General features: G+C 40.2%; 2 protein-coding genes across 2 annotated transcripts in view; both read left to right on the forward strand.

The window, feature by feature from the left end:
- Positions 1–763: 763 nt before the first annotated feature.
- Positions 764–17,224, forward strand: mcoln1a (mucolipin TRP cation channel 1a). The gene is made up of 14 exons (XM_084344587.1): positions 764–949; positions 8,533–8,810; positions 9,335–9,502; positions 9,620–9,776; positions 11,046–11,127; positions 11,414–11,510; positions 12,305–12,404; positions 12,608–12,714; positions 12,887–13,036; positions 13,230–13,331; positions 13,503–13,625; positions 14,169–14,375; positions 14,488–14,618; positions 15,459–17,224. Exons 1-14 carry the CDS (start codon positions 919–921, stop codon positions 15,493–15,495), a joined length of 1,770 nt encoding a protein of 589 aa, XP_084200713.1. The 5' UTR covers positions 764–918; the 3' UTR covers positions 15,496–17,224.
- A 6,517-nt stretch (positions 17,225–23,741) lies between these two features.
- prr36a (proline rich 36a) overlaps positions 23,742–27,013 on the forward strand; it is a 35,013-nt gene continuing 31,741 nt past the window's right edge. The window contains exon 1 of the mRNA XM_084382354.1: positions 23,742–24,049. The gene's annotated coding sequence lies outside the window, so the exon portion shown is untranslated. The remainder of the gene's footprint in view (positions 24,050–27,013) is intronic.

Below are 27,013 nucleotides of genomic sequence, written 5' to 3' on the forward strand. Positions count from 1 at the left end.
AGCAGGGAGGGAAGATGAGTCATTTGTCAAAGAGAAGAGAAACAAGAGACTTCTCACGCTGCTCCTGTTTCTGTGTACCGCAAATGTGTGATGGCAGTGTATTAAACTTAACGTAAAGTTGAAGTCTCTTGCAAGAGATGGTGTCTTTATGCAATTTAGAATTGCAGCAATGGACAAATGTATTATTCATCTAATAATACTGGAGTAGCGTTTTCAGTGAGTGATCAGACAAACAGAAACACCTGTACAGTGTAATGTGATGCAACACAGTCCTGTAATGACTGAATAGCAGACAAAGTTGAAATGATATTACTTTCTCATGTTTCTACCACCTCATTTATATCAAAGAAAAAATAATAGATCATCTTACACCTGGACTCAAGGTGAATCAAGTCACTATTTTGATGACTTGCAACTTGACAGGAAAAAAAAAATCAATGAGATTTTATTTGTAAGCACTCTTCATTGCAGCATAAGTTAAGTGCTTCACACAATGTTATTAGTAACAAACAAGCTGGGGCAGGCTTACGTCAGGCCGCTCAAGATAAAGGTGATTATTTAGGGTTTATAATATTACAAAAATACAAACAAACAAATGAATGAGTGCAACTGTAAATCGAGCCCTGCACGGGACTAACTCATAAACCTGCTGTAGACCAGAGTCCTGCACTGCCTGTACCGGCTGGCACACGAGCCCAGAGCTGTGAGTAACGTGGTCACGTGGTGACGTCACATGACGTGAGAGAGGCGGAAGTGAGTTTGAGTCAACAGCAGCAGAGAGCAGCTCTGCCCGGCTGCAGCCTCAGGACTGTGGTGTGTTGCCGTGATAGCTACACAGTGAAATAATAAAACAGCTAGCTGCTTTAAGCGTTAGCTGTGTGACTTACCTTGTTATTGTTTTGATACACGGTTAACTGAATGGCGGCGACAGGACAGCACGACTCCTCAGGTAATGTGATGCCGACATTTAAATTTAACTCAGCCGTTACTCACGCCTCTTTGTCCCTGTCTATTTGACTGTTGGTTAGTTTTGTTGCTAGTTTTCTGCTACATTTTAGCTAGTTTTACAGCCGCCTTGTTGTTGTTGAGACATCTACAACATTACAGTCACGTCAGTTTACTGTATTTCTGCTCTGTCATCTCCTGGGCAGCAACTCTGGTCATTATCATCATGTGTGTTTTCCCCAAAGTGCGCTGTCAACATCAGGTTTTTGCTGTGATAACTCTGTTCTCCCCTCTCACCTAAAATGACTCCACAAATCTTCATACAGAAACTTTGGCAGCAGCATACAGACAGAGATATGACTGGAAGACTATAACAGAAAGGTTGTTAGTCGTGACCTAATTGTGAGTGTCACACAGCAGTAAAACCTCATAAAACTCTGTCAGAGGTAGCTTATTAAATGATTATTTCCTCCTTAGAATCAAAACAAGACATTTAATGGCAATGTTTGAACTTGCAATGACCATTTTCCTCTATTTTCTGATGTTTTTCGACTAAATGATTGGTTGGTTAATCTTGAAAATAACAGATTCATTGAAATTTAAACTTATCATTAGTTGCAGACCTAGTTGTGTGTTTATGGGGGTGTTACCTTCAACTACATGTAGTGTTGACTAAATTGATAGAATGCACCTTTGAATTGAGTGAGCTGGTCATGGGCCTACATCTCGCCCCGGACTGGGTTTTCCTGGTTGGTCTAATGGAGACTGTTGTTCCACCAATTAAGACCCAGATCCTCCGACACCACCACCATCACCATCACCCCCTTTCAGCAAATGTGTTAAGTCATGCGTATCTAAACGGTCGGACAATTTCAAGCATAATAATAGCTCCAGTAACTCTTCATAAGCTCCTCTCACGCACGACTGAGTCTGCAGTTTTTTGAGATTGTTGATGTGGGTTGGAGGAAGTAAGGCTCCACTTAATATAGTTAAGTCCTGAAAAGAGTAGTTTGATGAGAAATGTCTGAATTCAGGTATCTTTTTCCACTCTTAAGCCGCAGATGAAAAGCTCTGATAAAAGCTAGTAAGTAGACCTTGAGTTACAATATTTAATACCAGTTTGTGTTTTCCTGGTCTGCTTTACGGAGCCATGTACCATCACATACAGATTAAGGATTGTTTTATGTAGCATCCCACACAGTGTGTGTGTTCAGTAAGCTTCAAGTTAAAGGGTCAGTTCACCCAAATTACAAAAATACTTTTTATGCCTACTCCTCGTGGTATTTTGCTATGCATAGCAGAGCTTTTGAGATTTCTTTCAGATTGTTCTCTTCCATCCTAATACAATAAAGCATTAAAATAAGTTTAGTTTGTGGTATTTGCAATGCAGAACAGCTTTGGATAATCAACGCGCTCATTGTGTTTACGTTGGAACTACTTTTGTGTCATCATTTTGCTGAGTAACAGGGACATTTTGTCGAGAAAGACTGTGCTTTACTTCCTTGCTTACTCACATGGTATTGTGGTGTCAGCACAGGTTCAGAGCTGCGTATCATAAAGCCTCTGCACATAAAACCCTAAGTGTCTGCACTAACTACTACCATAAAGAGGTTATGTTGTGGTTTGTTTTGGTACTTTTGGTAAACTGACCATTTAACACCGCATTAACCGGCCTTTTTTCGTCCCTTGATTAACTTTTGTGTTGAAACAGAACTAAATGCTCATGGTAAAGTGAAGTTAACACTTTGCTGCAAAAGAAGGATGTAGCTCATAAAAAAGTATCACCTCCTATCCACAAATAACCCAGAACACGCTTATCAGTGGATCATCTTTTTTTTTCAAGATGTTTCCTTTAACTCAAGTATAAGTGGACGTTTTAGACTCTTAAATTGTGGGTGGCCTCTCGCTGTGGACTACCAGACGAGATCTAGGCCCAGATAACAAGTTGTTGACATATTTCCAGTTGCAGTAAGGATTTTGATTGACAGACATGTTGCTACATTAGTGTTTCTGCCAGCACTCCACAGACAGCCTTGAACCAGAAGAGCCAGATATTTTCACAGATTAACTCCACTTGTGTCAAATCTGGTGTTAGGTCAGTGGCCTGCACCTACTTTTGTTTGTCCGATTGTTGTCTGCCGTGACGACCGACACACTCCTCTGATCAGTGATATGTACGCGCTCGGTCTGCCGCCTATTGTCTGCACGAAATGTGAAGTGCTTGGATTCTTTGGTCTGTTTTTCATTCTTTTCAGCGAGGCACGCAACTCCTGTCCAAGCCAGGCCACCTCGCCTTAATCAAAGTTGCTGTCACTCTCAGCAAATTCTGTGAGGCTCATCTGGGTGTTGCTCATATCACTCTTAACAGCTAGAAATTTTCATAGGTTAACAACAGGTGTTGGATGATACAGGAACTGATCCCTATCATTGTGGATCATGGTTTTCTGCAGGTAACCACATGTGGTTATCAACCAACAGAAACCACAAAACCACAGGTGCAAACTTATTTCCAAAGGGGAATCATACACAGTAGACCTCGGCTTAGTTTTCAGACGCTGAGCAAAAAAACAAAACAAAGACTTAAAGACTTGAGACTTAATTTATGACTTAAACCATACAAGGGCGTGGCCTGCTGAACTAAAGGAAAATTATTAAATCAGTTGCCTCATAGTCATAAAGATCTTTAAAACGTTGAGCTTGACAGTTAATGTCGTGCTTCATCAAAGGCCCAAACTGCAATGACAGGCATTAAATATAACTACTTAATCTATACAGAAAAAGCCACTCTTCTCACTGGTCTCATTTGATTATGTGTGTCATATAGAGAAAATATTAATGACTTGCAAATCTTTCATTACTAGTTAAAAGTTCCTTGTAGTACATTTAAGTTGAGAGGAACTCCACCAATTTCATACAGTTCATTTGCAGGTGCTGTGTAATACTACTGCATACATCAAAAAGCTCTGTAAAATCTTAAATTGCCTTAAATGATGTCACTTGAGTCAGCATCGGTTGGGCCTGAAGAGTACAAATTTGATCTGATCTCTGTAGCCCGTTCCTCATCTCAGCTTGTGGCTAGCATCTCAAGGATACATGAACTGCTTTGAGCACAGCACATGTGAACCTCCGACTGAATCATTGGAGGTTGAGTAGCATCGGGGGTAACATAGGCATCAGGATTGACAAGGAAGAACAGTGTGTGGAATAAACTATATATCTGGTTCTGTTGCATTGATATTGATCCTTTGTAAAAAAAAAAAAAAAAAATGTCCATCGTGTATCCAAGAGTGTTACAGGAGTGCAGCGCTAAATCGGTGGAGGATTCTTTTCATATTCAGATACATAATTGAAGAGTTCAGAGATGGAAAATAAGCATTTTGTCAACAAATCATATTCAGAATAAAAGCCTCCGACTCTTCTTTGTTTACAAAAATAAACAAATGCAAAACATAGGATTGGAACCTGCCATCACTCCCAAACAGATTGACTATGTTTCAATACTCACTAGAGGTAAAACTCAGTAATAAGTGTTTTCTGATGCACGAAAAATGTTTATTTCCATCAGTAGTAGCTGAGTTTCATGAAGCAGAATTACCTGGTCAACTGCTTTGAGTGAAACCCAGGACCGTCCATGCATCAGAATCTCCACCAGAAATGCTGATTGCACCTTTAACAGTATCAGAAAACATTAATTACTCAGATCTAATTGTAGTATAGTGTTGTGAAAGACAGATCATTTAAGCGTGATAGCAGGTCGCAGTCTTTTGGGTTGTCAGGCTAGCCATTTGTTTACTTTAGTGTCACAAATGGTTACTTTTTTTTTTGTGATCAAGTTTTTATTACAAAATGGTCACAAATGGTTACTTATAAAAATAAATGTCCTCTCCATTTAATTCCAGTAGCCAAAATGATTTGTGTAAGGAAATGATTCTTAGCATTGTGCCACTTAGAAAAACAAGACATTTTTTAAATTGTTTGTTAGCAGTGCCAAATAACACATGACAAGAATTTGGAGTTCAGCCAGTTCCTTACTTTTCTGTGTGATGTTGTTATTCTGTTTTTGCCCTGTTTCACTTCTTTCTTTCCATTTGACAAACCTGCCAAGCTGCAGGTTCACTCTGCTGACTTGCTGTGTCTTTTGAGTTTGTATCCACTCTGACTCAGCAGTTTATCTGACATTGAACTTGGACTTCGACTACAGTAGTAATACCTAAAGATTATCATATCTGTTCGTGCAAATGCTCTAAAATGTATATCTACTATAACCACTGCCCAACAAGTCATTTTCCTGAATGTAAACTGAGCGAACAAACTGAGTGACCCCGTTCTTGGTTGTTTCTTTAAAGCAGCCAGGGTCAGCCAGTTAAAGGCATGTGACAAGTATTAAGCCTGATTAGCCAACTTCGTGATTTGTGACTTTCCTCTGATTTGGTCGGCTCCTGCAAAGACATGACAAGTTATCCAGCTTTGTTTCCAGGCATGAATTGTCTGCTCTGTCCAGTTTAGTCATGTCAGATGTTTTGAACACAGCTTTATTTATTAAACTTATTTAATCAGGTAGTTTCGTTGAGACTGATATCTCTCTGTCAAAAACAAGAAGCATTCATAGTCAGACAACCACATAACCTGTCACACAGCGACAAAGAATATCTAAAAATAATTATTAAGATTAAAAAGAAACTTTAAAGTCACCAAGAGGAATGCACAAATCTAGCTGGAGGTCATTTTGTTAGATAGTAGCTGAAACCAGATTTGCCAAGATTAGTGCTTGCATGTGAGATATCTATGCTTAAGTTGTTTTTGGATCATGAGCTGAAGTCAGAAGATTAAAATAAAACAAGAGATGTGAGGTAGCTTGGACATTTTAACAGTAGAGCATTATAGATAGATAACTTCCAAACTTCCAAATTCACTCTTTGAATTAGAAAACAGTTACTAAGTAGAAATAGTTACACATATGGTTGTGATTAATGTCCTCCTCACCAGGACTGAGGTGCATATAAAGTAGCTGTTTACCTCATGCGTATTTAGCTTCTTGTTTTTCTCTATATCTATTTTTCGTTGTCTTCAGTTGATCTTGAGATACGGCAAATTATTTCTGATTTAGTTTTAGGGCTGACAGCATGCAGAAACTAATCGTAAAATGTCGGCGTGAGAGTATACAAAAACATTTTAATAAGAATAGGATTGGATTAAAAAGAAAAAAGAAATATCACATTTTATGTCAAGTGTGTCAAAAGTTGTTGATCTTGCTTGAAAGCTCTTGTGATCACGCTCAGGAGAATGATTATTATTATAGTTGTAGTTGTCAGTGTCTCCATGTTCTCCTGTGCAACCTCACACATACTACATATTTATGTTCTTACCCCTGTCAACTGCAGTCAGGCCAGACTCTTAACATCTGTCTCTTATCTAACCGTCCCAGGAATATGCCTCACTTCTCTGACTGCTACTCATCTACTCACTGATGTCAGCAGTAACTAGCAGACATACTACAGACTCTTTGGGAAAATAGATTTCTCCCTTTCACTGGTTGAAGTAGCTGTTACTTAATGAGATATAAGTAACAGCTGAAATTAAATTTCTTTTCAGTATTTAAAGGAGGAGAAAGACAGAAGTGTGACTAGTCTCCACATATAATAAGAAAAGTGTTGCATGACTTTTGATAAAACATTAATGCACTAAATACAAGTGTAAAAAAATATCTCTTTTTGTGCCCTTTGCCCTTAGCAACATTTATCTCCATTAGTTCCTGTAACTTTAGAGTTAATAGGGTTGAATCACATGTGAAGCCGAGCTGAGCACATGTTCAAAGTGCCTGAGGGGACAGAGATGAGTAAAGCCATCCACAGTAAAGAGACAAAGAGGAGGTGTCAGACTGAGGTGAAAACAGTAAAAGATGAAGACAGACACACTGTTGAGGCTCTCAAAACATCACACTCACACATGTGTGGTGCTGACAGGATACGGTCACTGGAACCAGTCAGTGTCAGCAAGTTTAAGGTGGAGTCATGTTTTTGGAAGAAATGACTAGACTTGTGGTCAGCACTAAGGAAAACCAGCTCAGTCCACATGATTAATGCTTTCCCTCTCAGCAAATTACAGCTGCTCTACAGCACAATACAGACTCTTTTGACTTATTGTCTTTTGCCAAAGACATTCGATTTAAAATGAATGTTCTATAGTGTAACAGCTTTGTGACCTAGATTCATTTATCTCCTGAAAAATAATAAAGCCGGGGTTTCCCGTTATGGTTTATGGCAGATGTGTGTCACCTCTCCTAAAACAAAGTCCAGCTAAACACTAACATAAAATGAAGAAGACTAAAGCCATGCAGCAGGTCTGAGTCTGTTCTGAGGCCCAGCTGTGTTTTGAGCTGAATGCTAACATCCATATGCTAACATACTCACAATGACAATGCTAACATGCTGATGTTTAGTAAGTCTGTTTAAGTTAATCATGTTCACCATCTTAGTTGAGTGTGTAATCATGCTAAAATTAGCTAATTAGCAAACAAACAAAACAACATAAAGTTGAGACTGTTGGGAAGGTCATGTGTCTTGCATCAAATAATTGGATGGGCCTGCGACAGCCACAGAAACTGGATTTACTTCTCTTTTTTTTCACAGCACTTGATTTATTGATTTCTGTTGGGATTCTTTTCAACAAATATAATATGTAAATATAATCCAACTTAGCTTTAACTGAGCCGACCATCATTGCCGCAATTATTACCATGACATTGGTTCAGCTAAAAATAAATACAGTACACTTTTATCAAATAAAACATTCACCTCCATGGAGAAACAGCAATGGAGCTATGTATTTCACATACCAAATGTTTTCAGTGAGTGTGGTAATTGTCTAGGCCATCATTTATTAACTGAATGACCACAATTTCTAGGTAAACACTCTGAAAACAGTACTTACTTTGAGTCACAAGTCTGCCACACTCAATAAATGTCAGCAGATAGAATCTGCTGAGTCTTTCTGTGGTTATTGTTTGTAACATACTGCACGTCGTGGTTTTGTGAATCAGGAGCTGCTTGTTGTATCAACTAGAGCCGGTACAATAATGGGTTTGATATGGGCTGTTAATCATTTTTTGCATAGACACATAACATAAACACATTTTAAAATAAGTGCAGTTAAGGTATTTCTTAGATCAAACATATCTTTAGCATTTCTTTTAAATATTGTTGTTTTATTGTCCAACATAAAGTGTACAACAACACCATTATATCTATGATAAAGTATTAATGACTATCAGCTCGGACTAGTAATTGATTAGGCTCTTGTACTGACACACATAGGATTTTGAGTTTGACCACTAAAACGTTTTAGTTGACATAAAGTGAGCTCCATGGCACAAAGGGTTTTTTAAAACCTTTTTCTTTGTGCACTGAACAACCAAAAGCTCAGAGGGGTGGGAATTTCTCAGTCTGTTCAGCTTTTTCCTCCGTTGTCTTTGAGTGGCAGTCCTGATCAAAGATCAAATGTTGACTGAGGGTAAGTTCTTAGAAAACTTAGATCAATATCTGCCTGAGTATCTCTGAGGAAATAGACGTTTTATGTTTCTTCTTTCAGAACGAGATGGCCTGTCCTGCTCAGTGTCTCGCTATGGCTCCACAGACAGCAGTGGGGAGTACAACCATCAGAGTAACAATCATGGCAACAACAACAGCAACCATCGTTTTCCCACGACGACGGCAGGTCATTGGGTCGGGGCTGAACAGGAAGAGGAGGCCATTCGCAGGAAGCTGAAGTATTTCTTCATGAGCCCTTGTGATAAATATCATGCCAAAGGCCGCAAGCCTTTTAAGCTGGTCCTGCAGCTGCTCAAGATTGTTGTTGTCACAGCTCAGGTACATCTTGTTACATCCAGATCCTTTATTACCTCCGCCAAGGAGGTTATGTTTTTGCCTGTGTCCATTTGTTAGTTGGTTGTTGGTTTGTCAGCAGGATAACGGCCCAGAATAGACCCCAATAACTTTTGTTGAGGGAATTTTTCAACATTTCCATTAATTTCTCAGGGAATAATGCATGGATCATGAAAAAACAGATGTATTTAGGTGGGTGGTATCTATGAGTGAATACAATTTGATGCATGGAAGAGATTTTTTTCCATTTTCTCAACCCCACCCAGTCAGATATTTTTATATAGGCATTTGTGCACAATGTCAGTGATTAATGAGGTGCAGAAACACATAAAACATTCTGATTATTTGATTGACAAGTCATAGATAAAATATTTTAAACACAAAACCTGCAGTGTTTATGTTGCACATGAAACATACAGCCTCATTTTTTTGTCCCTGCTCCTCCTCCTCCTGACATGTCTCTCTTTCCCCCCGACAATATTTTTAACACCCTCCCCTCTTTGCTGAAGTTGGTGCTGTTTGGCCTCAGTAACCAGATGGTGGTGACCTTCAAGGAGGAGAACACTATGACCTTCAAGCACCTCTTCCTCAAAGACTACGACGAGTCTTCGGACGACTCCTTTGCTGTTTACACGCAGAACGACGTCTACGACCAAGTCTTCTATGCCGTGGAGCAGGTAAACCTCGAGAGAAATGGAAAAGCTGCTTCAATATATGAAACCACTTGTTAAAATAGTGCTGTAGTTTTTAATTCTTACTAAACTCAGTTACTCTCTTGTCCTCCTTTCCCCCAGTATCTGGCTTTACCACAGACCACAGTGGGACGCTATGCATATGTCTACGGTGTTGGTGTGAATGGCAGTGCGCTCTCCTTGTGCCAACACTACTACAAGAAAGGAAGGATCGACCCTGCCAATGACACCTTCAGTATAGACCCACACGTCATCGCAGGTACATGAACTACACTGGACTATGGGGAGGAGATATTACTAACATGTGATTTCCATTTGCTAGAAGGCTGTAATCAACTCTGTAATGTTGTTATACCTGAGCTTTTTCTCTCTGGGAAAAGTTGTCTTGGTTCTCATTCATTGGTGGGAGCTGTTTTGGTTATGGACAGCACATCAAAGGAGACAAGTACCATGGTGTGAGTTTAGTGTGAACTGAACCGTGCTAACCAGAGGAACAGATAATTCAGTCAAGGTCGCTGAAAAACACAAGTGCACGCTTCCCTTTTTGACTAAAACAGATGAAAAAGTGGCAGACCACATGAGGAATAGATTTTCCCAAAAATGGTTCTTCATGCTTAGTTTGCATATAACTTGGTTTCAAGTGGTCAGAGGTCAAGCAGAGTATAATTATCTGCAGAGCAATCAAAGAGACAGTTGTTCGCCTGAAGCAACATTAGCAACCTATTTTATCACTACAGAAGGAATCTTCTGAGTGGGAGGAATGTTTGAGAATGCACTGCGGCTCTAACAAAAGTATTTACTGGAGACAGAGTATATTCTCACACAAAATGCAACAAAGACTTCTTCAGAGAACTCCTGACAATTAACAGTTGAAGTCCAAGAGTCTTGTGTTAGCTTTCATGTCACATTCCACTGAAAAATATACAGTGATATTTCTTAATTACACCTGATCAGGTCACAGAATCTGATGTACTCGTAATTAGGTGATAATAAGTCATAAGCATGGGTTTCTCTCTATGCAGACGTCAATCTATTGTTATTTTTAACATCCTTGCTGTCAGTTTATTCAATCTTCAAAGACGTTTTAGCTAAATGTCTGTGTTTTTTTTATAAAGTAAAATTGTTACAACTAACTGTCACCTGCACTTTTGCACATGAAACCTTATTTTTATGCCATATGCACAATTCCAGTGAGAGAGGGTGTTGCGTACCCACAGACTTTTTTTTACTTCCTCATATCACTTTGTTAAGAGTCAGATTTGAGGAAGTACAAACAGTGGAAACAACCTTGTGTATTAATCTCTCCTTCCCTCATATCCCTCATGTATGTCAAATGCTCCTTTGTGATCTGCTACTTCTAATATTTCTAATAGGATTACTCATTACTTACACTTGTTTTGTTTTATTTTGTATTCACTAGATAAAGGAACAGCAAACTGCCAGAATTAGGAAATTCTGTTTTTTCCCTTTACTTCGTAACTTCTATGATGCAGATGTTTACTCAACATGACTTTCCCCTCTGTTTCAGACTGTATAGGTGTGAACCCGCTGTCGGTCCCTCCAGCTGGGCTCAGCAACAACTACAAGAACTTTACACTCAAGTTCCACAAGTAAAGCTTCATTTTTCACATGGCTTCAGCTTCTCCTTGTTTGACATCCTTTTCTTAGATTTATCTCTGTAGTATCTGATTATGATGACATTCAACAAGTCACTTATCTCTGCTGTACACGCACGCTCAATACTGTATACTAGAGCACTAACACAGGTTTCTGTACAAAACACACACACACACACAGGTATGCAGGTCAGTCATTCTAGCCACATGAAATGTCTTCTTCAGCTTCCTAATCAGTGTCTGTTTCCCCTCTTAATTACCGGCAATCTCTTTTTTCAAGGTTCATTAACGTCACCATCGAGTTCCAGCTGAAGGCGATCAATATACAGACCATCATCAACAATGAGATCCCAGACTGCTACACTTTTTACATAACGGTGAGCAAGGACATATGCATGCATGTTCTAGAGCTCATGGACAACCGGCTGCCTTGTTGTAAAGGTGTTGATGGTTCGATTTCCAGCACGTCTGAAGAGCTTATAGTGGGCATGTGTTTTGAAAATTACAACAATACACACCCTGGTTGAGGCATCTCTGTAAATTTTGCACACATTTTGTTGTATTTTTTGGGATTTTATGATAATAGGACTGAATAACAGCTTGCCACTGTGATATCTGGCTATTTGGGCATTTGGTCAAAGGTTTCATAGAAGTTATCTTACCTGAAAGGGACTGAATGACAAAGTTATTAAGAATGAAATAGTTAAAATTAACTACAATTGTATGCCTTGTTTATTATAGCTACTTTTTTCACCTCTAACCCAGATATTTGGGTCAATCAGCACTAATCTACATTCACCACTGATCCAATATATCCTCGTCTGGCTGTCATAATGCAACACAATGACAAGATATTTTAGACACGTTTTTAAAAGTGAAGCCAATGCACAAGTGCCTTAGACCTGCATTCTTTCTAATCGCCAGCAGGATTCAGTCTGATTACATGTGAATTTATGAGAAGATGACCCTACTTCTCACTTGATTTATTACCTCAACAAACAGTTTCATAATGAGTTTATGGTCTCAATCTGTAGTTTCAAGTGTTCTCAATGATAGCTGCTGCCCTGTACAACTCTGTTTGAATGAAACAATGGAAACCCCTTCTATATTTCATCGTACAAACTGTATGACTAAGGATATTAACTGTCTGCTGTTGGCCTCTCTCCTCCAGATAGTCCTGGACAACAAGGCTCACAGCGGCAAGGTGAAGATCTGGTTAGAAAACCAGGCAACCATAAAGGAGTGTAAGGACCCGAGCGTCTCTGGACACGGTGAGACACCAGATGAATGGATTGAAAGAGGACAGATCATGGAGTAATACACAAATCACAGCAGTCATGGAAGCACTGCAGCAGGGAAAGATGACACTAAGCTAGTAGAGAGCAGGCAGAGGTGTTACAGAACATTGCAGCAGTGATACTATTGCAGTACATCTAACTGAAACACTGCTCTGCTTCCTCCTTCTCACTTCCAGCTGAGAACTTCACGCGTTTAGCGTTTGATGTCGCTGTGGCTCTGCTGTGCATGCTGTCACTGCTGCTGTGTGGACGCTCCATACTGCGAGGCATCATGCTGCAACAGGTACGGAAAATCTGTTCTAGCCAAAGGAAAACATACAACAGGATGAGAGCTTTGAATAACAGCGTTATCGCCAGTTCATGCAGAATCGCACAGGTCAATAAACGTCTCACTGCACGTACAACTGATGTTTGAAGTCTTTGTTAATTCCTCTCTTATTGTCTCTGTGTATTAGGAGTTTGTGCACTTCTTTAAGGAGACTCTGGATCGTAAAGTGCGCTGGGGTGACCGGATGGAGTTCATTAACGGCTGGTATATCCTCCTTATCATCAGTGACATCCTCACCATCATTGGCAGTATCATCAAAATCGGCATCGAGTCAAAGGTGTGTGTTGCGTCACCTACAAGTGACAATACCTGCTTTACTTTCTCCTTGCACTGAACTCAACAAGCCTTTAGCTGATGTCAGTGAGTAGTATTATAATCCACTGTTAATTAATTATCAACACAGCCATTGTCGTGTTCATTGTGAAAGTGCTGCCTGTATCCAAAAAATATCTTCCTTCCTCTCCTGACAGAATATGTCTTCGTATGATTTGTGTGGGATCCTGTTGGGAACCTCCACACTCTTGGTGTGGGTTGGAGTCATTCGCTACCTCACATTCTTCCAGAAATACAATGTAAGTCACAGACACACTACTGTGCATCAGCTCATTGGTTGTAAGCTGCTGTTGATTTAATAATGTGTCAGATGGGTTGATGTAATGTAATAAACTCCGTTAATCAAGTCTCTCTGCTCTCTGTCACGTTGTAATTTGATCTTTCTAACGTCTCTGTGCCTCCTGATATAGATCCTGATCGTGACGCTTCGAGCAGCATTCCCTAATGTGATTCGGTTCTGCTGCTGCGTGGCCGTCATCTATCTGGGCTACTGCTTCTGTGGCTGGATCGTCCTGGGACCATATCATGTGAAGGTGAACAAAACTGGAACTCTTGTAGACATGAATATGAATTTTTGGTCCAGTGCAACAGCTTAAACATGCAATCACTTATTATTTTGGCCACCTGGGGGCAGTGGAAGCATGTTGAGAACACAACATTAACATGTCACTTTTTAAAGGGGAGTTGCAATATTTTTTAAACCTGGGTCCTATATTTACATGTTTTGGTCGGAACACTGGTCAACTGACAACATTATGGAAAGGATCCCTACAAAATTAGACCTTTATGTTAAAGGGTAAACTCCTTTTTGTAACCAGAAACACAAGTCCTGTTCAAGGAGTCTTTGTGTGGATACTATCCAACCACAGGAAGTGACTCTGAAAACACAGAAAACTGAACTCACTCATAGCATTGTTCATCGTAGACATCCTGAGTGGATGCATTATGCATAAATCTCTAAAGTCAGATTTCTTCCATTTTAATAGTTTTCACAAAGTCACCTCCTACTGTGATTTGTGCTCTACTCGCTGTATAAACTCAGTTCATCCTCATTATTTCTGTTTTGTCTCCCTTAGTTCCGCTCTCTGTCCATGGTGTCAGAGTGCCTGTTCTCCCTCATCAACGGTGACGACATGTTTGTGACGTTCTCGGAGATGCAGGAGAGCAGCACTCTGGTGTGGGTGTTCAGCCAGGTGTACCTCTACAGCTTCATCTCCCTCTTCATCTACATGGTGCTGTCACTGTTTATCGCCCTTATCACAGGAGCCTACGAGACCATCAAGGTAGGAAATTGGGTTGACCTAAACCAGGTTATTTTTTCAGGTTTTCTGACTGCCAGAATGGTGTCAGAACTTTAGATCATGGAAGATAATTTATACTCTTTGATTTCCACAGCACCAAACCCAAGAACCCATCCACATCACAGACCTGCACGCCTTCATAGCAGAGTGTACAGACGCACCGAGCTCGGGGAAGTTCAGGGGTCTGGAGACGTCGCCGTGCTCCTTCTTCTGCTGCTGTGACAGGTGAGGAGGACAGGGGGAGGAGGGACAAGAAACTGAAACAAAGTCCAGTTGCCTACGATACAGCACTTAGAGTCAGTGTTGTTAACATTAGTAATGGATGTTCGTTTTATAAAGCAACATTTGAAAAGGAAGAAATTATATTTCAGTGCAATTTTTGTCATAATTTTAATGAGTACATTAATAAAATAATAATGATAAGATTAACTGACTAGAATTTCTGTTGCAGACCAGCGAGGGTAGCAATGTTTAATCAACTAGTCGACTAATTCTGCACATCCTTTGTTGCATGTCATACTCTGCTCTTTTTATCCTCTGTCATTTCTTGTATGTAGCTCTTCTTGTACTATCAAAATAAAAGCAAAACGCCAAAAACAATTCTTTTCAGATCAGATTTTTATCTCATGACAGCATGTGTTTGTTAGTATTTCGAGGTAGAGTAAAGACGGTGTTTAAAGAACATTGTTTATGAATTTGTATGATAATTTTCATAACATAATTTTAAGTGAAAAAGAGGTAGTGCTGTGCTCGAGGAACGTCTTTATACTATCAAACTCTACAAAAATGCAGGTGCTCCTAAAGAAAAAGGTCAGCAAATGAGAGGAAAGACAAACTTCCAGCACTCATGCATGAAGCAGCTGTGTTTTGTTGTTCTATAAGTAGACATGTTTTGGTTTCTGCTGTATTTTTGTTCCTGTATGAATGCCTGAAGTTTGTTTTTTCCTCTCGTAATTTTTAAGTATGTTTTACTAAATACCATCATTACTTGACTCTAGATAAGAATATATGATTATGATATAAAACATCATGACTACATGTGTCGTCTTTCTGATTTTCCCCCAGAACGACAACATATGAGGACGCCCTGCTAGTGAATTGAAGTTGACCTCAGTGACCTCACTTTCCCCTCTGCTGACTACGGGGATACAGTGCACACTCCTGATGCCCAGTGTCTCTGTACCAATATACTATATCTGGGTCAAACCTCAGCACTCATGTGAAGGAGGAGTCAGAATCAACCTGAAAGCACTCTGCAGGAGGAAGGTTCCTCTTATCGGACCTCTTAATTTTCTGTCCTTGAGTCCACGAAGAAGAAATTGAGGGCTGATGCAGGACTGGACTACTGGATGACCAATGCACAAACATTTCTCTTTTCCTTGTTGGACAGAAACAGTATTTTTATGTATTTAATGATGCCCAATGCTGAACCAGGAACAGATACTAAGTGGGTACAGGTGCCATGATGTGGACTGGAGTGGTGCATACATGGTACTTTCTGTTTTTATTGTTGTGTTTTTTCTTTTTGTAGTATTTCAAAATAGATTATGACTTGAAGACAAAGCTCTTCAATTGAAGCATTTATACATGTCATGAAACATAAGAAGGATAAGTTATATCCTTTTACACCCAAATACTCTTTATTTTGAAACACCGTAACATCCCTTAAACTGTCATAACTGTTTCTCTGGGACATGTAAATTCATACAAAATGAAGGAAATCCACCTCATTGTAGTCTTTTTTAGACAATCAGGGAGATGGTGTTCAGAAAGCTATCTGAAAACAGGACCACAAATTGATGTTTTTTTCTCCTGTGAGCTACATCTCCAGTACAAAGTTTCTACTGCACAAATATCACGCTGCCTTTAAATGTGGAGTCTGTGTTGTGTTTTTCTTGCTCCACTTGCTTGCTGTGGTGCATCTATCCGAGTAATGATCAATATAATGTCACTAATGAACCACTCAACGTTCCCTGTGGTTTGCTACAACAAGGAAAGCTCTTCTCCAGACCCATATGCATGTTTCTTTAATGATACCAAAGTATGTTAAGATACAAAGAGTTCATCCATTGTTTAGGAGCCAGTCCCTTTCTTTGACTGGCTGACTGCAGTCTACAAAACTGCATCTGACTTGTTGTAAGAATATGACTTGAATTGCCTTACAAAGTGGAACAGGGTTTAGCTTAGATAACCGGAAGACAACTTAATGACAGCAGAAGCATAATTGTAGCTCTGTTATAATGTCCTTTCAAGCTGAATCATAGTGCTGTATATGTTTGTTGTTTTCATAATGATGTCTTGTCCTAAACTGTCGCTCAGCGACTGGATCTTGAATTTCTTTTTGTTTTAATTTAACTTTGTACCGCATAAAACGCACAATAGCTAAAGGAGTGTCAGTCTGGACTCCAGAAGGTGTTTTTAGGAAAATAGTTTTGTTTGTGGTGTGTTTGAGTTGATTTCTGGTCCAAACAATAGCAGGTTAATACTTTTATTTTCGTATTTTTACAGTCATCTCGTACTAAGCTAAATCTGCTGATAGACTTCTCGGTGGCAAACGTGCCAAAATTATTCACTGCCTTAACTTTATATTGTATGACATACATACATATATATGTGTGTATACACACACACACACACACATATGTTGTCTAGTATTACTTGGATGTACCTTTCCTACATCTTGATGTTGTCATGTTTTTTTTATGCAGATGATCTGTACTGAATTATATTCAAAAAATGCAAACATTAGAGACATGGGTCATCTGAAGTCATCTCCTTGGTGTCATATACTGTATGTTGCCATTCTGCTGATTAAAGTTTCCCACATCATCTTTGATATTAAGACAGTTTAATTACCTCCACCAAGGAGGTTATGTTTTCACTCATGTCTGTTTGTTTGTTGGTTTGTCAGCAGGATTACACAAAAACTACTGAGCAGATTTTCATGGAACTTGGATGGAGGACGGGTGTCAGCCCAGAGTAGACCCCATTCACTTTTGGTGTGAATCCAGATAAAGGGACAGATGCATGAATTTTGTTCTCACTTTCTTTAACATTGCAAGATATTAATATTAATATATACAAGTTTCTCAGGGAATAATGCATGGATGTTGATGAAAAAATCAGGCATATTTAAGTGGCCGGTATCTGTGAGTGAGAACAATTTGATGCAGATCCAAATAAAAACCTGGATCTGGCCGATTTAAATATGTTTTATGTGATATTAGATTAGGCTTGATTGGGTCACAGGAAACTGTTGGGCCTTGGCAGCGATATGCGATCTACAGAGTGCCATTCTGCAGCGACGTGCAGAGGAGAGCTAAGGGTGCTGGGGCAGCTGCCCCTCGGTCCAATGTGCACTTTTGTCATATTTTATTGTTTTCTTTTTCTGCAGGGGTTCTGTTAAATTGTTCGGCTAATTTGAAGAAAACAATTCTCCGATTGTTTTGCTAGTTTGGAGAACAGAATAACATCCTTTGTGATCATATGCGTTGCTCTGTTCCCTTTTAATCAGTCATTTGGCATCTTAATAGAGGAAAGCACTATATTTGAGAAAAATAAAGCATGCAAACAGCTTTTGCTAAATTTTGCTAGCTGTCTAAGCTAGATTATTGTCAGTAAAAGTTCATTTTGCAGCGTACACATTTTAATTGTATTTTTTCCCCCATGTTTTCATGTTTATCATTGTTTCTTGTTTATTGTCATGTTTAATGCAGTGCAGAGACGCCTCGTAAAAACGAGATCGAAACGACAAGAAGAGCTGAAACGAACAATGTTTGATATTTTTCCTTTTGAAAAAGTACTTAAACGAATAATTGATAATCAAAATAGTTTGCAAATCATTCTCTTTCAATCGCTAATCGTTGCAGCCCTAGTACTCTGTGCTGTTTTTTTCTTTGTTTTCTTTTTTAAACTTTGACCTCCTCTAAAGTTGTTTCCTCTGCCCCTCTAAAGGTTTCTGCACGGCCCTGGCATTCTAGTTTTATTATGTATCATGAGATCATTTGAGCTACAGTGACTGTGGGTGCAGTTCATCTGTATTGTCAGAAGGGGGCGCAAGCTGTTCATGTGTCTGGATGCAGTTTATAACACTACTTATAGTCAACAAGTTTATTTAACTTCTTTGCTGGCAGATACAAAAAAAAGGCACATGGATGATTTAAAAGAAAACTGATTCTTTGTTTGGAAATGGATCCTTGAATCTAACTGATGGCTGTCATGAGCAGCCTGCATGTTTTGGTGGAGACGCTGCAGCACAGAGAGCTCACAGAGGGGAAATTATAATTCTGGTTTCTTTTTTTCAGAACAGTCCGATATGATGAGCTCATTTCCTGCTTATTGAGCTTCCCATGCGAGGCTTGGCAGCTGATGTAGCACATCTTTGCCTTCTACTCACTTAACCTAATATCATCATACATTACTGTACTGCTCAGGCGGTGCCTCTATTGCTCATGTCAGATTGTTTGAGAGCAAAGGAGGAAATTTTTCCTTGAATCGAGGGCTGTTTTTGTTCTTTAACATAATTTTCGTGAATGTAAGACTACTCTTACTCTGCATTTGATGCTCAAAGAAAGTCCAAAGGTAATGCCTTGCTTCAGAAGCTGCTAAGGGTCTGTCAGTAGCTTCAGTGCACTGATGTCGGGTGTGGTCCTTTGTTGATGCAAGTTTGATCTCAGCTTGAATTGAAATGTGTGCCAGTCGCTCACTTGTGACTCTGTTTGAAGTTCAGCCCTTTTTATATTAACAAAGTGCCTCAGATCAAAAATGCAGGCCTGAAGCTGCAGCAGCAGTTTCTACTTCCTCTCTTATATCTTGTATAATGACTCACTGAATCTGCTGCTGCCTGAGTTTGTATGGTGTGTCAGTCTGGGTGTGTGCGTTGGCCACGGGCTGCGTGTGCAGCTGTCCTAAGACACGAGGTGTTTGGGCAGATGGATGACGCGATCTAACTAAAGAAACAGATTTAAAAGAAGCAAAGTCTATGTATAAAAGCCTTGTAGATTATCAGTCCATCCTAATTCTGTTAAGGATTTCAACCAGAGCTGAGCCACACCCTTGTGTAACAACATTATGAAGCAATCTGAAGTGGATGGACAGGATGTGAGGAGATTTAGCTTTTTCAGCTCAGTGATATAATGATGGATGCTGTGAGCCCAGTGTAGTTTTGTTACAACAATGCACATACTTGCTCCAAAACATATTTAAAAGGAAGATGGCGAGAAAGTGCGACTAAATGAAAGTAATGTTAACTTCATAATCCAATCGATTTTTAAAGGACACCTATTATGCTTTTTTGATTTTTCCTTTCCTTCAGTGTGTTGTATAGGTTCTTGTGCATGTAAAAGGTCTTGAGAGTTAAAAAGCCTAAAGTTCGCACCAACAGGAGCTCCTCTCTCCCACAGAAAACACAGCTCCTTAAACGCCTCGTCAGTGGTCCCACCTTTGATTCTGTGACATTGTGACATCACACTATGTCACCAGGTCACACATTTGCATAATAAATGCCTATATTCATTGTAGAAGTGAAAACAGGACAGAGCAGACTGGAGACACGGTGAGCAGTGCTGGCTCAGGCATGTGTGAGCTGACCAATCAGAAGTGACTGGGTTTCCAGAAAAACATTAAAAGGCCTAAAATTCACATTACTGGATGTTAGATTTTTAAGGCAACCCTTAAACCCTTCAAGTCAAGGACAAGCTGTTTGAAGCCATTTTATGTTTTTCTCAGTTGTTTCTTCAAATGTTTTAATTCTTTAATTCTTTTAAAACAAGTCCATCTGCTTCTGTTGTTTATGAGAATAAAGCGACGCTGTTTTGCTTTGACGCTCCAGAAATGTTTTCTGAACTATGCAACTTCCCCTGACTTTCCATCTGCCTGAGGGTGAGTAGATCATGACTGAATCTTCATTTTCGGAGGAACTTTCACTGCAGAAATCCCTGTCTAAAAGAAGGTTTACTAAAATGGTTTACTAAAATTCTTCTCATGGATCCACACTCAAGATCCGAGAGTCATATATGCAGATATAATGTTAGTTAGAATTGTGTCACAGCTGCAAATTCAAACTGCTTACTAAAAAGAGTTGAAGTTGCAGGATTAGTGAAAGTTTTGTGATTCCCCCTCGCTCTGCTGCAGGGCCCCTTGCCGACTGGAAAGGCTGGACAGGCTGCTGATGAAAAAGCATAGTACAGAGCAGGGATGGAGAGGCAGAGCTGAGACATGACTCACACACTCTTTCTCTTCGTGAGGAACATTGAGATTCAGTCACTGGTTGATGATTTCTGGTAAGTCTTCATTCCTCCCTTCACTTAGTTTTTGATGTCTCTTTGCCCGAGGCTTTTTTCTTTAAATGTCTTCATTCTTTCTCCTCGTCTCTGAGTTTAATCAGAGAAAACAACAGTTAATGTCAGATGACATGACCCATTCACTCTCTCTGTCTCTTTCTGTGAGTTGCAATAGTCTTTGTCTGTTGTCTCCCTTTTCATCGATTTCTATTGTGGAGGACGCAGCTGCAGCCCAACATTTAACAAAAAAGAAGAAGAAAAAAAAAGCATTCAACTCACAGCTTTTGTGGGGCTGGTACCATAGGGAAGTGGAAACTGTGCAGAAAATGAACCATGTACATTTAAAGGAAAACTTTCTTCATTCTGGAAGAATCTGTTTTAATCAGGCGTACTCCCAACTATCCAACTCTCGGGAAACAGAAACCATTTGTGTGTGTAGAGAACGACGACTCATGCAACTTGATGTCTCAGATTTCATTTCAAGCACAGAGAATAAACATGTGGGTGGACGAAAAGGGGAAGGAGTGTGTCAGCAATCCTGAAGTTATTATGCCTAAAATAGAGATTATTGGGAACCCCTGTTTAATGGGATTGCGTTGCTCCTCTGGCTATTTTTGTCACTTGAATGCAGAATGAGAGTGTATCACACAATTGACCTATACAGCATGTGGAAATGAAACAGTGGAAACACTGAAACCTCACTGCAATTACTTCCACAAATTGATAAAGACCTTCTACTGATTTATACTGAGTTGTTTCACACTGTAGAGCTGGTGTTACATATTATTGTACCAGCTAAGTAATATCAATAATGAGTTTGATGGACATTTATTGTGCAGGGAGGGTCAAACGAAATAATACCATGAGATGCATTATGGGAAATGTAAGATACTGTGATCTCTCAGGATATCTCTTGTAACCATTCTATTTAAAAAATGTGTCTCATATGAGGCCCCAACTTTACGGAAGTGCAATACTAAATCGCTGAAACTCCCTTTTGACCACTTTTTACTGACTTCCTGTTTGACAGTTTAGCTTGAGGTTATTTTTTTTGAAGGATAGCATTTTCATTTCTGAAACAAAGCTGTACTACATCTATAATGGCTGCCCAAAGTGTGGCCACAGTATGATTTCAATTGGCCCACCAGATAGCTTTTCATAGCCAAAAAAATACTAAAGAATAAAGAATAAAGAAAATTAGAATATGAATCCCTATTTATGCTGTTTTTTTTTTTTAAGGCAAAAATGTTCTTTATATATGCCTTTGCAGGATCCCTAATAATAATAACCCTTTTTCATAATCTGAGCATGGTGGGCAGTGTGACAACTTGTGCAGGAAGTCACTCGATTCAGGGTACTTGTTATCCTACGGAAGCCCTGAGAGGCAGAAAAAGGGGGAAAAGAGACTTCTAAGATTATCTTGGGCTTCCATATAGCACCATTTCACATCTTAGCACAATACGGCACAAGAGGTCAACCATTAAAGGGTAACACAACCAATTTTACACATTAAAGTGTGTTTATAGGTCTTGGGGAGTACTACTGCATATGTGGAAAAAAGTGGTATAAAGACTTTTGTGGCTTCAGAGGAAGCTGCGTGTATTCTAATACTTTTCCTTCAGTGATGTCACTTAATGGTTGTTGCATTGTGGGTAATGTAGGCGCCAGTTTTTAAAAAGGCAATAACAAAAGCGATATCTCTGGTTCTGTTGTATCAATTTTGATAATTTGTTTTTAAACTTTCCTTAAGATTTGGCTGATTACCTTTAAAGCTCTTCTGGGTCGGGCCTCAAGTTACACAGCAGAAATGCTGACCCCATATGAGTCTATTCGCAGCCTTGGATCCTCGGGTGGGGCCTTTCTCGTCGTTGCAAAGACGAGGCTCAAAACTAAAGGTGACTGCACTTTTGCTGTCAGGGCCCCTTGACTTTTCGATGACCTACCTGAGGAGATAAGGCACACAGAATCAGTAACTTCTTTTAAATCACTTCATAAAACCCACTTTTATAGACTTGCTTTTATGTGAAGGCACCATTTTTTATAAACTGTGTTTTCATCTTTTCTTCCTTTTACTGCTCTTTGTCTATTTATCTGGTTTTAATTCCTCCCTTGCAATATCTTTTTTCTTACCCCTTACTGCTTTTATTTGTTATCTTTAAACTATTTATTGTCCTTTATTCTTTTAACTGCCCATAATCTTTGTATTTGTTTTTAATTCCTTTCATGTGATGTCGTCTTCTTATCGTCCTTTATTGATTCCATTCTTTTATCTGTTTCTATTTTTGCATTACTTTGTTGCTCTCTCTTTCTTTTTTGTTTTTGCCTATTTTATCACTTTTATTCATTTTACTTGTTAAACTTGTAATGAATCACATTGACCTTTTGTGTTTTACATTTTCTGTTCTACCATCTTATTTTAACTCACCTTAGACGAGGCTTCCTGTGTGTATATTCCATATTACTGTTTTGAGTTTCATGCTTTTGCTTGTTTGTCACAGCTCTTTGTAAACTCTGTTTTTAAAGGTGCTATATACATAGAGTTTATTTATTCATTTAAGATGAGTCCAAGTGTGTTATAGGAGTGCAATGATAGACCAGTGCGCCTACATTACCCTCGATGCCACAGTCACTGAGTGACATCACTGGATGCAATTTTTCAGATTACCTGCAGCTTCCTCTGGAGCCACATAAGGCTTTATAATATTTTAGTAGGACTCCCCAAGACCTGTAAACACACCTTAATGTGTAAAATTGGTGGCGTTACCCTTTAAGTTTCAGTTTTGGCCCTCCAGGAGAAAAGGTTTGTCCTCCCCTGATCAATAATAATCAAACATAATTTACAATACACACATAAGTTGCTCCTCACTCCACAGGACGCTCTCTACCACCCCGAGGTGACCCAGGACCACAGTGACACCCCCACCCTCCACAGGACAGAGGAGCTCGAGCTTGGTTTGAATTTGACGTCACTGCCGCTTTGCATAACCACCAGTCTCGCGCGTCTGATTGGACCGCTAGCCGGATTTAATCTGCATTTTCTTTTATGAGCACCACGCTTCTCCTTCAATCTGCTGCTGTCGGACTCCTCTGTCACTCCCACCCCTCCACCACCACCACCACCACCTCCTCCTCCTCCTTCCCTCCTCCCGCCCGGGTCCATCTTTCATGAAGGGAAGTAGCCCTCCGCTCCGCCGCCTGCCGCTGCTCAAACGTGGAGGGAAGGACACGGAGAAGGGACGCTCGCAGCTGACTGCGCTGCTCCATTGTTAGTCCGGTGAAATTTACGGCTCCGTCGACACATTTAGTGCAGACATATTTAAGGAGGGACTGTTTGTTTCTGCGCGAGTCTTCAAGAAGAGAGCCGACCGTTGAAAGGTACGAGGAATTTACTACGTTTATAGCGCGAGCGACATTATTGAAGTAACGCTGCATCACCGTCACGTTGTTTTTGTGTCGTTTCAACCGTGAAGCAGCCTCTAAAATGAGACCACTGCTGAGGAGAAGTCGCCCTCTTTTTCTTGTTTCGTCTCTGAAATGAGGCAAACCTGGCTTGTTTTGACGCCCTCTTTGTAACGTGGACTGGCTGGATGTGATGATGGAAGTGTAACGTTAGCATCGCACCAAGCGATCGGGAGGCGCCGTCAACGTGTCTTCGGCTCGCAGAAAGACATTTATGTCGGGTGTGCAGCTGTACGAGACTCAGCCGGCCTGGTCTTCACTGGTATCAGGTTCAATTTATTGACTCACCTCATGTGTTCCTCTCAGCAAGCCGCCCCGGCGTACACCGCTATTGTTCTGTGAGGCTAAACCGGGCCTTTTGCTAAATCTGGGAGAATTCAGCGTGTTTGTTCCCGGAGACAAATGCTGTTATTAAAGCTTCACTTGAGGCTTTAAAACACACAGAAACTCCCAAAACAATGGTCACAAAAGTGCAGGGACCACCTTGGGTTCCTTGGCAGGGATACAAAGACACAAAAACCTCATCTGGGCTTTCACATTTCTCAGATTGTGTTGTTGTCTTTGTTAATCATTTAAGATTGAATGAACTCCCTAAGGTAAGACAGAAGTATCAGCAGCACGTCATGCATCAGTGAAAGTGAAAATGTGAGGTAGCTTGACTCATGGATTTCTTGCCTGCACACTCTTTTCAGTCTTTCCATGCCAAGATAAGGATCATCTCTGTTTTTAATATTTGCATCCCTGCACAGGGAGTGATCTCATTCTTGACTTGGCTGAGCCACATGAGAAAAGAGAGGAGTACAGAGAGCTCAGAGGCAGACTATCAGGCGGCATCGGCTGCAGATCTCTGTGATAAGAGGGATGCTGTTTTGGCTCCGAGTCTACATTACATAATCAGTGTGTTTTGGGCCTTATGGGTGTGGTGGGCATGGTTAGGGTGTGGGAGCAGTGACACTATCCTTGGCTTCAAAATGGTATTTGAGATGCAGACACTGGGGAGTGTGTCGCTCCCTGAAAACCATCATGCTACTGCTGCCTGGGTGTGTGTGAGTTGTTGCTGAGGCGTTAGTCAGCTGGGTGTGAAAGTGTGAATGATACCACACCCGTGGATGGTCTCCCTCTCCCCCTGACACCTTTCCTGACTTTCTGGATAAGCTCCAAGAGCTTATTGCAGGGTCATTGAGGCAGTGTCCCATTTTAAGGACACAGATGCAGCCTTCTTTTGCCTGAACTTTAAGGACTCAGCTGGTGTATTGTTGTGGTCTTCAGTGTCCCACAATCCAGTGTGCACTGGTCAATAGAAGCGCCCGATCAATACTCGATTTTTGGGACTGATGGTGATACCATCATGATATTAGGGAGTGGAAAATTCTGCTGATATACACAAGTTTTTGCAATGATCCCTAAAATATGGCAATCAAACACTTGTGACACAAATATGTCACAAGGCAGGATACTTACAGGTTAATAATAAACTTTATTCTCCGAAATCTGTCTGATGTGACTCAGGCATAGTTATTGTCAAAAGAGGTAATGTTTTAAAGTTTCATTCATCTTAAATTTAGTCTTGTTGCAGACTTCCCTACCCTGGAAGTGATGACAGGCGATCGAATGAAACACAGCGTTAGTTTGAGTAAACCTGTTGATTTCTCTGGGTTTGAACATTGTTGGAAACATTTGGGATACTGTAAGTTCACAACTCAACAAACTGTTACAAAGGTTTAGTTGTTTGTAGAAATTGTAATGCTCTTTGAGGATGGATCGTATTTCCAGATGAGCAGGAACAGGTTCTGCCTGGCCTTCAGGTTCGGTAAAGGCCCTCATCTGTTGCCAGTTTCAGACTGTATTGGGACACGGCCTGTGTTTTTACACTGCACAACACTTCCCCTGTCTACACCACTGCTTCCCTTTCCTCTTCCTGAAGGCCAGGGCAAACCAGAAGTGGAGCTCAAAATAATCTTGTTTCAGTGCATCCTATAACCTTGAAGGCTCTAGGGATTGGATAAGGTGCTTTTTAAAAAGAGGAAGTGGAAGCATTATGCAAATAAAGTTGTCATACTTTCTGAGCAGTGTGTGTCACCCTCATAAAGATAATCAGTATTACAGAAACTAAATTTTAGTAGGAGGTGTGACATTGAATTGGTTTACGTGTTTAATCATGATGAGATACCGTGACTGAACATGTAACACGATCATAAAACTTGATTTCTTTGCTTTATCTGTTGGTTCACTGAGTGGCTACAAGTTCAAGTTAATTTCATGTGTCGCTGTCAGTCTTGGTATGTGCTTCCACATGGCACTTTTATGGCTCAGGGCAGGTCTGGGGGTGACTGATGGTGTGGCTGCAGTTGTTGTTTGTCTCAGACATGACAGTCGGAGAGAAATGCAGGTGGTTGACATTGCAACATTTGCGATGGTGTGACTGTTTGAAATGGATACCACACGCTGAGAAACAAATCAAGCCTGCTGATGTGTGACTGGGTGAAATACCTTCAATAGTTTCTCCTCAAGTATTTGAAGACCTCTTTTAAGTTTGTTAGATTTCAGAAACCCTAGTCAGCCTTCCAACAGGCTGATTTTTATCTAAGATGACAGGCCTGTGAACAAACAGTAGTAATCTACTTTCTCTACTGTCAGCTGCACTCAGCAAGTGTTGTGATATGCTGTTGGATTAAAACTTCTTCAGGCTTATGATTTGCGCTGTATTTTTCAGCTTAGTGTGGGCTCGTGCATCAGTACAACAGCTGTGAGAGGTGATGATGGTTGTGGATGTTGAGGTCAGTGGTTCAGATCTACTCTTCAACATGATCCCACAGTGTGAGAACAGAATGTACTCACCAATTACTCTCTAGTTAGGTTCAGTTTTATCTGCATTGATCT

This window comes from Pagrus pagrus (genome assembly GCF_965226575.1).
Source record: "Pagrus pagrus genome assembly, chromosome: 2".
Taxonomy (NCBI): domain Eukaryota; kingdom Metazoa; phylum Chordata; class Actinopteri; order Spariformes; family Sparidae; genus Pagrus; species Pagrus pagrus.